The sequence below is a fragment of the Macaca nemestrina genome, chromosome 10 (assembly GCF_043159975.1).
Source record: "Macaca nemestrina isolate mMacNem1 chromosome 10, mMacNem.hap1, whole genome shotgun sequence".
In the NCBI taxonomy this organism is placed as follows: Eukaryota; Metazoa; Chordata; class Mammalia; order Primates; family Cercopithecidae; genus Macaca; species Macaca nemestrina.
This window is the reverse complement of record NC_092134.1, coordinates 20,396,780-20,411,255: the sequence shown is the minus strand read 5'-3', so window position 1 is coordinate 20,411,255 and position 14,476 is coordinate 20,396,780. Positions and strand designations below refer to the sequence as shown.

General features: G+C 40.9%; 1 protein-coding gene across 7 annotated transcripts in view; it reads left to right on the top strand.

Moving 5' to 3' along the window:
* LOC105493384 (rabphilin 3A) overlaps positions 1–14,476 on the top strand; it is a 334,145-nt gene that overhangs the window by 253,499 nt on the left and 66,170 nt on the right. For all 7 annotated transcript variants that reach the window (XM_071071032.1, XM_071071031.1, XM_071071033.1 and 4 more), the window contains one exon: positions 6,436–6,524. In XM_071071032.1, coding sequence (XP_070927133.1) covers positions 6,454–6,524 — 71 coding nt within the window. In that variant the 5' untranslated portion in view covers positions 6,436–6,453. The remainder of the gene's footprint in view (positions 1–6,435; positions 6,525–14,476) is intronic.

The following is a 14,476-nucleotide window of genomic DNA, read 5'->3' as shown; positions in this document are numbered from 1 at the left end:
TTTAATTAAATCCTGTGCTTTTAAAATATTGATTGAATTTTACCCTTAAAAAATCCTTCATGGACCAAACAAAACATTTTCAGCCTGGATTTTGCTCATGGACACTCCTGCTTCTCCCAATTTGAGGCCCTTTGTTTAAGTACATTTCCCACCCCATCAAATAGTCACAGTGAGTTTTTCCAGATACCTAATTGAGCAGTGATGTACTGCACTCAGGGGAAGAGAGGAGGGGCAAGGAAAGAGATCGAGAGATGGAACTGTCTGGGCATTGTCCAAACTTGTGGCTGCAGGTTCTGCTGCAAAGCATCTGGTTTAATTCCAAGACCATTGGAATAGGGAGGCCAACTGTGGCATTGAACTCCACGCAGACAGCTGCAGCTCCTGCCGGTTCCCTGCAGTGCCCTGAAGTGCTGCATAAAACCCTTGCCAGCCCAACCCCGCTGGGTCACGTTCAGACACCTGCCACAGCAGCTCAGAAACTGAATAGGCTTTGTGTTGTTTTTTCCATTCAACTACAACTAGCAGAAAACCTTGGAGATTCTGGGGGATGCAACCGCTGTTCCTTAGCAAACAATGCTAAAGAGAGCCAGGGGAGAAGCAGGCAGAACCAATGGCAAAGGAGGAGAAGGGAGGACCCTGGAATATGGGTTATCTGGGGTTAGGACAGAGTCTTTGTGGCAGTCTGAGATTCCAGGTCTAAGATTCAGTCTAAGATTCAGATTCATCCAGCTATCCAGTGCTTATTATTAGCGGTTTAGATTGATTGAAGGAATTTAAGCAGGACATTGGAAAGTTCACTCAAACTTTCCTTGACTCAGTTATCCCATCTGTAAAATGGAATAAGAAGAGCACATACCTCATAAGGCTATTGTGAGGATCAAGGAGATAAACTTGAGAGGTGCTTAGTGTGGAGTAAGCCCTTGATATCTGAACTTTCAGTTGTTGTTGTTGCTTCTTTTGTTACTGAAAGTAGATGACTCTTTAGAGTTTGTACAAGGACTGTAGGGGAGTTTCTGTCCAGCTGAGAAAGAAGAGCTAGAGTCTCTGGTTTCAGGAGAGGAAGTAATTTTATGCTTCTGAAGTTGCAGCTGCAGGGCGGGATTTAAGCCACTGCCTCGCCCTTACTCAAGCCAAAGTATGTGATCTCTCAGAGTTGCCTGGGAGAGGGCTGGTGAGGTGGTGGTGGGCGGGGGGTAGGTATCTGTTTGTCTCTGAGGCTGAGAGGTGAGAATGCACCCAGGGGCCAGAGGGCCAGGAATGGACAATCACCAATCCTCTAGATACTCATCAGAACCCAACAATCCAAAGCCCAGGGGCAATGAACGGGTGTGAACAGCGTAGTGAGTAAGCACATGGGCTTTGGAGTCAGGGTTCAAACCCCAGTTCTGCTACTTGGTAGCTGTGTGATTTTGAGCAAGTGGCTTAGCCACCCTGAGCCTGAATTTTCTTACCTGTAAAATGAGGATAATACCATCTACCTTGGAGTAGGATTGTAAGGAGTAAAGCAAATAATGTAGGTATGGAATTTGGTGCATAGTAGGCACTCAAAAAATGGTAAGTCATCATCCTGTACATGATAAGTATAGGAGAAGTAGGAAAAGAGAATTCCCACTTTACAAGTGTCTGCTGTGTGCTAGGGAGTGTAGCTGGTGCTTACTTAAACTTATCAGCTCAGTGACGCCAAGCTTCTGCAGTGGTCCTAGGGCTGGAAATTGGCACTATTTATGTGACACTTACATTTATACTTTTGCTTCTTGTATCCATGGTTGGTTTCCTTCTTCTGGTCCTCCCTGGGCCTCAGGCCTTCAGTCTATTATGATGATGGTTTCTCTGTAGTGAGTGATGGGAAAGTGGGGAGTGGTTTGAGAATGTCTGAGGTTCACCAGTAGACTGTCTCCATTTCTGTTGACTCACCCTCAACTCCTCATGAAGAGCTGGCCTTCATGAAGTATCATCTGCAGGCTGGTAGGAAAACATCTTAGGAGAGCATTTTAGGATCATGCTGTGTTGGATTAGAAAATGACTATGTGACCACTAGGGGTGATGTAATGACCTCATGGAGCAGAACCATGCTTCCCTAAGATTCTCCTGTCCCCTCCCACACAAGGTCAAGTTCCCTAGTAGCAGAACCTGAGATGTGCATTCTTGTACTAGTGCTAGACTCAGGGGATGCTCCAAGGAGGAACCTGCTAGGGAATGAGGGAAGCAGGAAAGGGCAGCAGAGGAAGCTAGGCGAGGGCGTGGCTTCACCTGAAGTCTGGCCTCAGCCCAATCCTTGGGGAGCTCTGGAGTGTGATGGTAGCACAAAGCCATCTTACCCTGGGAGAAGGGGGCTGTATTTTTCTCCCCTCCTCTTGTTCATTAGCCACTGGCTTTGTGCTGCTCCCTGGTATCTCCGGGCAAAGCAGCTCCTGTTGGGTGAGGGCGATTCTCTGGAAAATGGTGCTGCTATGAGCCCTTAGTGTAGCCCTTCGTGGCTAATACTTCTAGAGGTGGGAATGGGAGGATGCACCAGCTGTAGGGGGGATCCAGATGAGGAATCATCAGTGACTATTAGGGTACCTCTGCCCAACTGCATCCCCACCTCCATCCCAGAACTGCCGGTGGACACATGCCCTCCTTTCCCAGGGCCTATTTCTCTAGTTGTTCAAATATCCTTGATTGCTTGAACATTTTCCTCTTCTGGTCCGGGCCTGGTAGACTGGGGTAAGCAGTAGATAAAGAGTCCAATCCTGGGATGTTAAGTGCATTGAGAGCCCCAAGTGGCCAAGCTGAAATAACCAGGGCTGTCCAGGGTGGCTTTTGGCCTGGAGGGATGGAGCTAGGTGGTTTCCACTGGCTGGTCAGCCAGTGAGTTTAGACTTTGCAGGTGGAATTTTAGTGGGAAACACAGCCCTGGTGTGCATGACTGAACAAAGGAGAGTGCGAGCAGGCCAGATGCTGCCCTGAGGATGATGGAAGTTGGAGATCAGAGTTCCTGGGAGGTGATCATGTGTCTCCCTTACCCCAGACCTACCTTCGTCCCAGGGTCTCCAAGGCCAGTGTCTTCTCTCTGCTGCAAAGCAGCAGATGAAACCTTCAGTTACAGGTTCAGCTTTCTAGACCAACAGCAGCCGAGGAAGCTCATGCTCGGGGACTGAGCCTCTTTGCACTCAGCAGGGGCCAGGGGTCCTCCAGGTGGGGGGCTCCAGGGAAGTCTGCTCAGCTCTCACCACAGGCAATAATGAGACATTAAAGTTCTTTTTCAGCAAATTTCCTTCACAACAGGAGCTGTCTCTCCTTTCTGTTTTTGAAGTGGAAACAATGAAATGCCCACATTAATCTGGGAAGGTTATGTTAACGACATGGGAGCAGATGAAATAGCTTTAGTGTAAGGGACCTTCTCTGCTACGGGTCCAACCAACATTCCCCTCCGGTTTCTCCCACACAAAGACTGAATAATTACAAAGGATACAGGACAGGAGAGGGAGGTCACTGTGTGTTCACCTCCCAAGTTCTCATCTATTTAGCATCACAGACAACAAGACCTACAGGGAAATCAGGAACCCCTAGACATGCTGATCTGCTTTCTATTTGTTTTTAAAATAATTACTGCAATCTCCATGTGGTCTCTTCCCTCTGACTCTTGGCGAGACCTTCAGAGGGGTGGGGTCGGGGGCAGGTTCAGAGAGAACTGAAGCCTGGCTGAGTTCAGCCGCTCTGACAGTAATGATGGAGACTCTTTCACACATTCAGCAAATTTTCATTACGTACCGTCTAGGTGCCAGACACTATGCTAGTGTTTGAGACTAAGCAGTGAACAAAACGGAAAAAGGTATGCACATATTAGCAGGGGGATTCAAACTCTAAGCAAAGACACAAACATAAACATAAACAACTTATATTAAATTGGGCTAGTGATAAGAGCTAGGAAGAAAAATAAATCGGAGTAAAGGAGGCCAGAGTGGAGAAGCGGGAGGAAGAACTATTTTATTTATTTAGATAATTTTATTTTTCAAAAATACATATATTTTATTTTAACTTCCGGGGTACATGTGCAGGATGTGCAGCTTTGTTACTCAGGTAAATGTGTGCCATGGTAGTTTGTTGCACCTATCAGCTCATCACCTAGGTATTAAGCTCTGCATGCATTAGCTATTTATCCTGAAGATCTCCCTACAGTGACCCCCCTGTAGGAGCTATTTTAAACTGAGTGGTCAGGGAGGCCCTCTTGGAGGAGGTGGCATTTAGGAACAAACCTACACAAAGGGAGAGAGTGAGCCGAACAAGCATCTGCAGGAAGGCTTCCAGGCTGAGGGAAGAGCAAGTGGGAATGTGGGCAGGGGGGCGGGATGTCGAGGGAGCAGCAGGAAGGCCTTTGGGTCTGGGAAAGAGGGCATGAGAAGAGTGGGAGGAAAAGAGAAGGAGGCTACAGGGAGCCAGGCTGTGCTAAGGGGTTTAGATTTTAGTCTAGGAGCAACGGGGAGCCATTGAAGACTCTTGAGCAAAAGAGTGACATAGCTGACTTGCTTTTTGGGGGATGAAGGGAAGGACATGAAGTACACACATCTTAAGAGTTTAGCTTGATGGTTTTTGCAGACGTGTATACCTGGTTAGTGGCCACCCAGATCAAGATATGGAGTATCTTCACCCCATGGAGGCCCCTTCCTTCCCCTTCTGAATCAATAGCTTCCCCAAAGTAAGCAATTTATTTGCCCTGATTTCTGTCACCACCAAATAGCTTTGTCTTTTCTTAACTCTTGTGTTAATATAATCAGACAGTGTGTTCTCTTTGTTCCTGGCATCTTTCACTAAACATAACATCTATGGGTTCATCCATGGCGTTACATGGACTGTATCAGAAGCTTGTCTGTCATTGCTCACCAGCATTCCACTGTACAAATAAATCACAACGGCCTTATCTGCTCTCTGTTGATGGGCATTTGGATTGTTTCCAGTGTTAAGCTATTATGAATAAAGCTGCTACAAATATTCTTGTATATGTCTTAGAACATAAGCACTTTTTTCTTGGGTATATACCTGAGCATATTTCTGGGGTGTGTACCTGAGTAGAATTCCTGGGCCACATGGTAGATGGACTTTTAGCTTAACAGATACTGCCAAACAGTTTTCCAAAGTGGTGGCACCATTTTATTTTTTCAGTTTTATTGAGATATAACTCACAGATAATATAATTCACCCATTTAAAGTGGGCAATTCCATGGCTTTTGGTATTCTCAGAGTTGTGGATCCATCACCATAATCAACTTTAGAATATTTTCACTGTCCTTACAAAGAAACCCTGCACCCCCAGCACCTCCCCCAGCCTGGGCAACCACTGATCTCATTTTCATCTTTTATAGATGTTCCTATTCTGTATACTTTATATAGGTGGAATCTCACAATATATGGCGTTTTGTGTCTGCCTTCTTTCACTTAGCATCATGTTTTCAAGGTTCACCTACATCATAGCATATGTCAATACCATATCTGTTTTTATGGTGGAACAATGCTGCATTGCATGGATATACCACATTTTGTTAATCTGCTCATCAGCTGGTGAATACTGGGGTGTCTCTACTTTGTGGTTATTATGAATACTGAATGAAATGGGACAAGGGTAGATGGAGAAAGACCAAGGAGGAGTCAATTGCATTAAGTCAGGCAGGGATAGTGGCAGTTTGCATCAGCATAGTAGCAATGCAGGCTGAAAGGAGTAGGCAGATCCTAAATCTATTTTAAAGATCAAGCCAATACCATTTTCTGATAGTTTGGATGTAGAGTATTTTTTTTAAAAAAGGCAGTGACACATGGACGCAGGAAGGGGAACATCACACACCGGGGCCTATCCTGGGGTGGGGGGCCAGGGGAGGGATAGCATTAGGAGAAATACCTAATGTAGATGATGGGTTGATGGGTGCAGCAAACCACCATGGCACGTGTATACCTATGTAACAAACCTGCACGTTCTGCACATGCATCCCGGAACTTAAAGTATAATTAAAAAAAAAAAAAAAAAAAAAAAAAAAAAAAAAAGAAGAAAGAAAGAAAAAGAAAATGAAAAAAAAAAAAAAAAAGGGCAGGGATGACGCCACAACAACTAAGTCAGATGACTTGCTCAGTAGAAACACCCTGGATTCGAGTTAAGAACTCTGGCCCACACACTGCTGGGGGTGCGGTGGCCTTCCCTCAACATCCCCGCAACAGCGTATGGAGGAGCTTGGATTTAGGTGAGGGGTTCTTCCCTCTGGTCCATTTCTTGCCATGGGGTAGCCGTGACTTCCAGCAAGACACTTTTCCCCCTTAGGATCTCAGATTCCCCATCTGAAAAATGGAGAAACTAGATTTAGTTCTTTCTTCTCTATCCCACTGGGTGTGTGGTATAAATCAGGGACTTGAGAACTAAGGAGTGGCTGAATGATGGGGTGATGTCCTCTCTGGGTTGATGTTTTCCAGGAGCACTAGACGTCTACCATGACTGACACCGTGTTCAGCAACAGTTCTAACCGTTGGATGTACCCCAGTGACCGGCCCCTTCAATCAAAGTAAGTTGCTGCATGTTCCTGGGAGTGGCTTGTTTTGAGTCGATGAGGTTTTGACAGTTCTACGCTTTAAAAAAAGAAGGAATCGCTTCCTTCCCTGAGGAAGGGGGAGAGGAACCTAATGGGAGTTCAGTCATGAAAATGTCTCCCGTAGTTTGACTATTTTGCAAGGTTGGAAGAACAGATTAAATCCTGAGTTTCATGCTCCGTAGATTAGGTGGCCTGGTGGACTGGAGAGAGAACTGACCTGGTGTCAGAACCAGACTTGGGTTCTAGTTCTGGATATGAGCTAATTTACTGTGTGATGATAGGCAAGTATCTTCCCCTCTAGGGGTCCTGGTTCCCTCATCGGTCAAATAAGGAAGTTGCACTAGATCAGAGATTACAACCTGGCAGACTCTGACTTGCAGAAGTGTGTGTGTATGGTTTTTTTCTTTTTTATATTTTGGGCCTGATCATGTAAAAATTGGGAGATTTCACATGAAAGTCCAGATTTCTGACATGACTTCAAAATATCAGAAGACCTGACAATACTGGACCGCAATTTTGCCAACAGTTCAGCAGAAGACAAGTAGCAGCTCATATATTTAGACTGACAAGATCTCTCCAGTTTTCCACAGTCCCCATCATTCCCTGTTGGTCTCCAATACCTGGCCTACTTTGGACATTTCTGTTACCCACCCATCCCAGTTGGTCTCCCTGGAATAGATGACCTCTAAGTTTCCTTAACTGTGGACTTCTGTCAATCTTTTGTTAGACAGTATTTTAGGGTCAGTTTAAGAGTTTAAATTCTGGGTAGGATAGTTGAAGATATGGTTATTTTTGTAAAAAGAATAAATGTCAGGGTGTAGTTGTTGTGGCTTGCCCAAAGAATGGAGAAAGGCTTTTTTTTTTTTTTTTTTTTTTTTTTTTTTTTTTTTTTAAATTTGAGACAGGGTCTTGCTCCGTTGCCCAGGCTGAAGCATAATGGTGCAATCATAGCTTATTGCCTTGACCTCCCAGGCTCAAGCAATCCTCTTGTCTCAGCCTCCTAAGTAGCTTGGACTACAGGCATGCACCACCATGCCTGGCTAATTTTAATTTCTTTTTGTAGAGATAGGGTCTTGCTATGTTGACCAGGCTAGTCTCAAACTCCTGGGCTCAAGTGATCCTCCTGCCTTGGTCTCCCAAAGTGCTGGGATTACAGGTATGAGCCACTACCCCTAGCCTACAAAGGCTTTTTAGCAAAGATTTTTCCTTATTGGAGAGCAGTGTTTCCCTAAACTTGGTCATTCGAACACCACTTTTACAATTTTTACCTCATCTATGAAATATCATTATTGTTATTTTCTCTTAATTGGCTACTTATAAAATGTAAGCACTCTAACAAGAGCTTTTTTTAAATCACAAATGGATGTAAGTGGATAATTAGTTCATGCTTTCTATGAACAAAGGTAACCATGAAGACAAATAATTTTAAAAAAACAATGTTATTACATTCTAGCTATAAACTGTAGCCTCACAGAGGCTCTGAGCCTGAGACTTGCTTCCCACTTAAAAAGGCAACTAGCAAGTGATAGAGAAGTGTTAAAATCATATGAGCACTTTCTCCTTGAAGTACGTGAGGTTGGAAAGGAGATTGAAATGGGAATGCCTTTCTTATTATTTAATATTGCCCTGTCATTTACTGTCTGATTAATTTTTGTTCTAATTTCTATTAAATAATCCTTTCTCATTTTCTTAAGTGTATTCTATTACTTTCTAAATACTTGAGTTGTGTGCTTACCTCATTAATATAAAACTTCCCTTTTTTCTAATATTAGTAATTATAAATGTGATCGACAAAGTACCACATTCAAATGATCCCACAAGCTTCAACATATAGTATTTTCATTGTTTCTCATTTCTATGTATTTTAAAATTTCTCTTATGATTTCTACTTTAACCCAAGAGTGATTTAGAGGTATATTTAAAAATTTCTAGATGTTTGAGGATTCTTAACTTATTACTTTTTTCGTTATTAAACTCAAATTTAATGGCATTTCGGTTGGAGAATATGACCCATATGATACTTCATCTTTGAAATGTGTTAAGATTTGGCTTATAACCAGATCTTGGGCTATGCTCAATGAGTACATAAGAAAAATGTGCATTCTATAATTATAGTTTGTAAGGTCACTCACATATCAAAATGAGATTATTAATTGTGTTTATAACATGTTTTTACATTTACGGCTTTTTAGTCTACTTGTATTATGCTGAAATCTCCTTCAGTCACCATGGATCTGTCAGTTTCTCCTTGTGGTTCTGTGAGATGGCTACAGGTTTGGAGTTGACCTATATTACTGAAAAGTTGAACCTTTTATCATTATGTAATATCTCTCTTTATCTCTAATAATGATTTTTTTGTCCTAAACTCCCTTTTGTGATATTAAAAAACAACATCAGCTTTCTTTAGTATTTTTTTATCCTTTTATTTTTAATCTTTTAGTCCTCTTACATTTCAGGTAAGGGAATATAAAGGATATTTTTAGCCAGATTTTGTTTCTTTTGTTATTGTTTAATTCAGTGTGGTAATCTTTGTCTTTTAGGTGATGATTTTAATCCATTTACAGATACTGTAATTATCAGCAAACTCTTTCTATAAAGGACCAAATAGTAAATATTTCAGGCTTTTCTGGCCATAAAGTCTCCATTGCAGCAACTCCACTTTCACTGTTCTAGTGCAAAATCAGCCATAGGCAACATGCACATCAATGGGCATGGCTTTTTTGTTTGTTTGTTTGTTTGTTTGTTTGTTTTAAATAAAAACAGGCAGCTGACTGTATTTGGCCTGTAGCCTATAGTTTGCTGATCTATTATATAGTTTAACTTTTCTACTCTCTTGTTGTTTTGGTCTCTCTTTTTCTATGGTTCTTTTGTTTCTCTCCTTGCCTTTTATTTTTATTAATTGGTTAACTGGGCTTGGGGGTTTACAAATTCTACTTTTCTCGTTATTGGTTTCAAAGTCATGTGGTTCATTCCTATGATTTCCATAGCTATCCTTAAAGTATTACCATTCATGGCTAATCATGTCTGGAGTTACTCACTGTCTCAACATCTTCCTCTAGGTAACACAAGGTGCTTAAAACACTCTAACAACATCTTAATTCCGACCCTCCTTACCTACATACGACTCTTCTCTAGTATCTTAGTTTAATCCTTTATTTAACTCCATATATTAGACATTATTATTTTATACTGGCATTAAAAAAAAATTTTTCCTGTCTTCTAGTTTTCTGGTTCAATGTTCAAATCTTCCTGAATCTTGGTCCTTCTTGGGGACACTTTACTTCTTCCTGAAGTACAGCTTTTCATTTGGTAAAATTCTGTTGGTAAGCTCTCTCAGACTGTGTGTATCTTAAAACATCGATTTATCCCTTGTTCTTGAAGGTTGCAGCATTCTAGGTAGACTTTGAAGGATTGGTTGTGCTTTCAAGTGTCTGTTAAGAGTCTTAAGTCAACAAATTGCCCTTCCTCTGTAGATGATTTTTCCCTCCACGTAAGACCTTCTTTTTGATGTTCTGTAGAACGATGTGCTTAAGTGTATATTTCTTATTGTTTTTTTCTACTTGTTGTGTGTTGTGCTTCCTGAAACAGTGGATTCATGTTTTCCAACATGAAAAATCTAGAAATTTTCTAGTTCTAGAAAATTCTCAGCATTATCTCTTGAAATATTTTTCTTTCTTCGGTTCTCCCTATTTTCCCTATCTGGAATCTGATTAGATAAATATTAGACCTCCATGTTGCTTATTCTCTCTCTCACTTTTTTCTTTGAGTTGGGGTCTTGCTCTGTCTGTTCTCTCTTTCATATTTTATATCTCTTTACCTCTCTGCTGTATTTTGGGTAATTTCTTCACGTCTTTCATCCTGGCTATACTCTGTCTTAAAGCATATTAATTGGCCATTAAACCACCCATTGCATTTTAGAGTTTAGCAGTTACATATTTTATTTCTAAAAATTATTTTTCATTCTTTTTAGTATCTTCCTAACCATTTTTAGTCTCTTGACTCTTGCTTGTTTTAATCCACATTTTATTTCTTTAAGTATTTCACATACAGTAACTTCACATTCTGTATCCAATAATTATACCTGATTCAGTGGCATGCTGGATATGTACCATAAAAGCTCATTAGAATGGTTGTTAAATTTTCAGGAATTTTGTGAGCCAGTTAATAAACATGGCCATTATTAAAAATTAAGATATATATTAGCCAGGAACTATGGCTCACACCTATAATCCCAGCAATTTGGGAGGCCAAGGTGGGAGGATCACTTGAGGCCGGGAGTTTGAGACCAGCCTGGCCAACACAGTGAGACTCCATCTCTACAACAAATTTAAAAATTAGCTGGATGTGGTGGTGCATGCCTGTGGTCTCAACTACTCAGGACGCTGAAGCAGGAGAATTGCTTGAACCCAGGAGTTCGAGGCTGCAGTGAGCTATGATTATGCCACTGCACTCCAGCTTGGGTAACAGAGAGACCCTTTCCCTGAAATGAATAAATATATATTTATAGTTAAATCATATTACACACAATGGTGATAAATATTCAAAATCAAACATGTTTCAATTATTTCACTATCTTTTTTTTTGAGACAGAGTCTTGCTCTTTTGCCTAGGCTGGAGTGCAATGGCACAATCTTGGCTCACTACAACCTTCACCTCCCAGGTTCAAGCGATTCTTTTGTCTCCCTCCCAACGGGGTTTCACCATGTTGGCCAGGCTGGTCTTGAACTCCTGACCTCAGGTGATCTTCCCATCTTGGCCTCCCAAAATGCTGGGATTACAGGTGTGAGCCACTGCGCCTGACCTGTTTTACTACATTTTGATATTCTCTGTTATTTATGTCTATTATGCCTGTAAGGTAGAAATACTATATAAAGGTATGCTGCTGTACATTTATTCCCAGCTCTTCATTTAGTCACATCATGTTGGCATTTGAAATCAGCCTCCACGGGGCTCTTTCCCCAGAGAGTCAGTTGTTAAACATTTACCAGCACACCACTGCCTGAAGCTTCTGACCATGTAGGTCTGTTGTTTGTCTTTCCTGCAGATTTTCACTCATAATTACTTGCACTTTGAATGCTCAGTCTGTGAGAATCCTAGGGACCTACCTTGGGAACATTTTTCTTCAGAGGTATTTACACTTGCTTCTGCCAGGAGTGAGATGCTCTGGTCATCCAGAAACACTTTTGCTCCCTTTGAGGGTCCTGACTCCATGTGCGTATCTCCAATTCAGCTTCTGCACCTGTCAGGATCTCCACATCAGCCCCTGGAATGTAATGTTGGTATTTGCATTGGTTTATTGCTCACAGCTCCCTGTTCTGGATTCAGTTTGCTGAATTTCCTTTTTTAAAATATGCTTTATAGAGGTATAATTAATATACCTTCAACGGTACACAATTAGGGTAATTTAAAGTACAATTTGATAATTTTATATTTTTATTTTTTTAGAGACAGTATCTCACTCTGTTGCATAGGCCAGAGTGCAATAGCACAACCACAGCTCACTGTAGCTTCGACCGCCCAGGTTCAAGCAATCCTCCCATCTTGACTTCCTGAGAACCTGGGACTGTGGGTACACATTACTGCACCTGGTTAAGTTTTTTTTTTTAAAATAGAGACAGGTCTTGCCCAGCCTGTTGCCCAGGCTGGTTCCAAACTCCTGGACTCCAGTGATCCTCTAGCCTTGGCCTCCCAAAATGCTGGAATTACTGGCATGAGCCACCATCAGCCATAAAAACGTGTGTATACCCATGAAATCATCACAGTAATCAAGATAATGAACATATACATCCATCGCCAAAACTTCCTTGTTACCCTTTATAGTTCCTCCTTCTTACCCCTCCCTCTCCCCACCCATCCCTAAGTCATCACTATTTAGCAATAAATTTGTTTGCTTTTTCTGGAACTTCATATAAATGGAATCATCCAGTGTGTACCCTTTGTGCAAGGGAGCTATCTGTCTTCTTTCACTCAGTGTAATTATTTTGAGATCCAATCATATTGTTTTATATATCAATATTTGTTTCTTTTAATTTCTGAATATTATTCCATTATGCAAATATGCCACAGTTCATTTACTCATTCATCCGTTGATGAACAGTGGGTTTGGGCTAGTACAAATAAAACTTTGTATAGACACATACTTTCATTTCTTTGGGGTGATTACCTAAAAGTGGAGTGTTTCAGTCATATGGTAGATGCTGGTTTAACTTTTTAAGAAACTGTCAAACTGTTTTTCAAGTTTATTGTATTATTTAAAATTTCCACCAGAAGTGGATGACAGTTCCAGCTTCCCTACCACCTCAGCAGCACTTGGTATGATCAGTCTTTCTAATTTTAACCTTCTTGGTGTGTGTATAGTGGTTCATTGTGGTTTTAATTTGCATTTCCCTAATAATTAATGATGTTAGACATACAAATATAAATTTTTTCCATTTGTATAAATCTTTGTTGAAGTATCTTTTCAAATCTTTTGTCCATTTTTAAAATCAGGTAATTCATCTTCTTATTATTAAGTTTTACAAGTTTCCTTATGTTAGAGATAAAATCCCTTGTGGATATACATGTTGCAAATACTCTCTCCAAGTCTGTTACTTACCTTTCCTTTTCCATAACAGAGTCTTTTGAAGAGAAAAAGTTTTTTATTTTAATTAAATCTATTTGGTTTATTCATTTGGAGAATTTCCTTACTTTCTAGAAATCCCAGAACTGCATTTTTTAAAAGTTTGCTTTAATTTTTCTAGGATCTAATTTTATATTGGTGAAGGGTCTTTCTGAATATTTAGTCCACCCATGTACTCCAAAGCAAATGTCTCATGTCTGTTTACTACTTCTATCTAATACCTCCTCCAGTTCTACAAGTTTTACTGTTTTGAAGACACTATTGAACTCTGTTGCTTTCCTTTTTCATAGGAAATTGCTAGTTTCCAAAGCCCTTTTCACGATGTCTTCTTGGAGCCAAACTTATTTTGCACAGAATATTTCCTCAGCCAGAAAGTGTGTCTCTGTAAGATAAACAGTTGCCTGAAGGGTGGATGGGGTAAAATATTTATTTTATTTAAGAAATGTCAGTTAATTAAAATCTCATCCATCAGAGTTTACTTTAGTCGATATGAAGCCAAACAATTTGCCTTACAATTAAATTAAAATTATCCAAACAGTCTGGACGCCATTTCATTAAAGCGTTCCTGGGCTCCCATGAAACATGTTGGCATTCTGAATGCATCTGGCTGGCTTGATTGCTGCTGCCTTTTCTTCAGATATTAAAATTATTTTCCAATAAATGCTAATGGGTGAATTACAGTAATCACACATGCTGTCTAGTCTGTTGCAGTGGTGTTGAAGTAATGCAGACACTTATAATGTCTTTCTCCAGTAAATTAACAAATCTAGTTGTAATTAACTGCTGGCTAGCCAGACATGCTTCCTGCTGTTGTTATTTTCAAATGTCTTCCTCTCTCACTGTCCTTGAATTTAATGATCACGTTTGAAACCAACAACAGGGGAATTTGAGAGAAATGAATGCGTCTACTCCTTGCTTGGTTAGGGCAATGGTTCAGTTCTTCATGTTAAGAATACATGGGGAGAAATGCTGGTCTTTGACAGTTGATACTTCTGTCTAGCATTCAAGTCTGCAAACCAGAGAGTGCCAGACATGGGAGGTGGAAACTGAGGCACAAAGAGACGATATGACCTGCTTTTGGTTGCATGCCTCATAAATGGAGATGCTGGTCTCCAGTCTAGAGAGGAAGAACTTGCTTTCCCAAACTGGGGAACTACAAGGTCTACTGTTCAGGGCCCATTGCTCTACCTAGTGTGGTCCTTGTCCCCCAGTGTTTGAAATAATAGAAACCAAGAAAGATGATGGCCATGAGATCATTCAGTGATTTCTTTTTAGTGCCTCAAACCATTATTCAAATACATACATG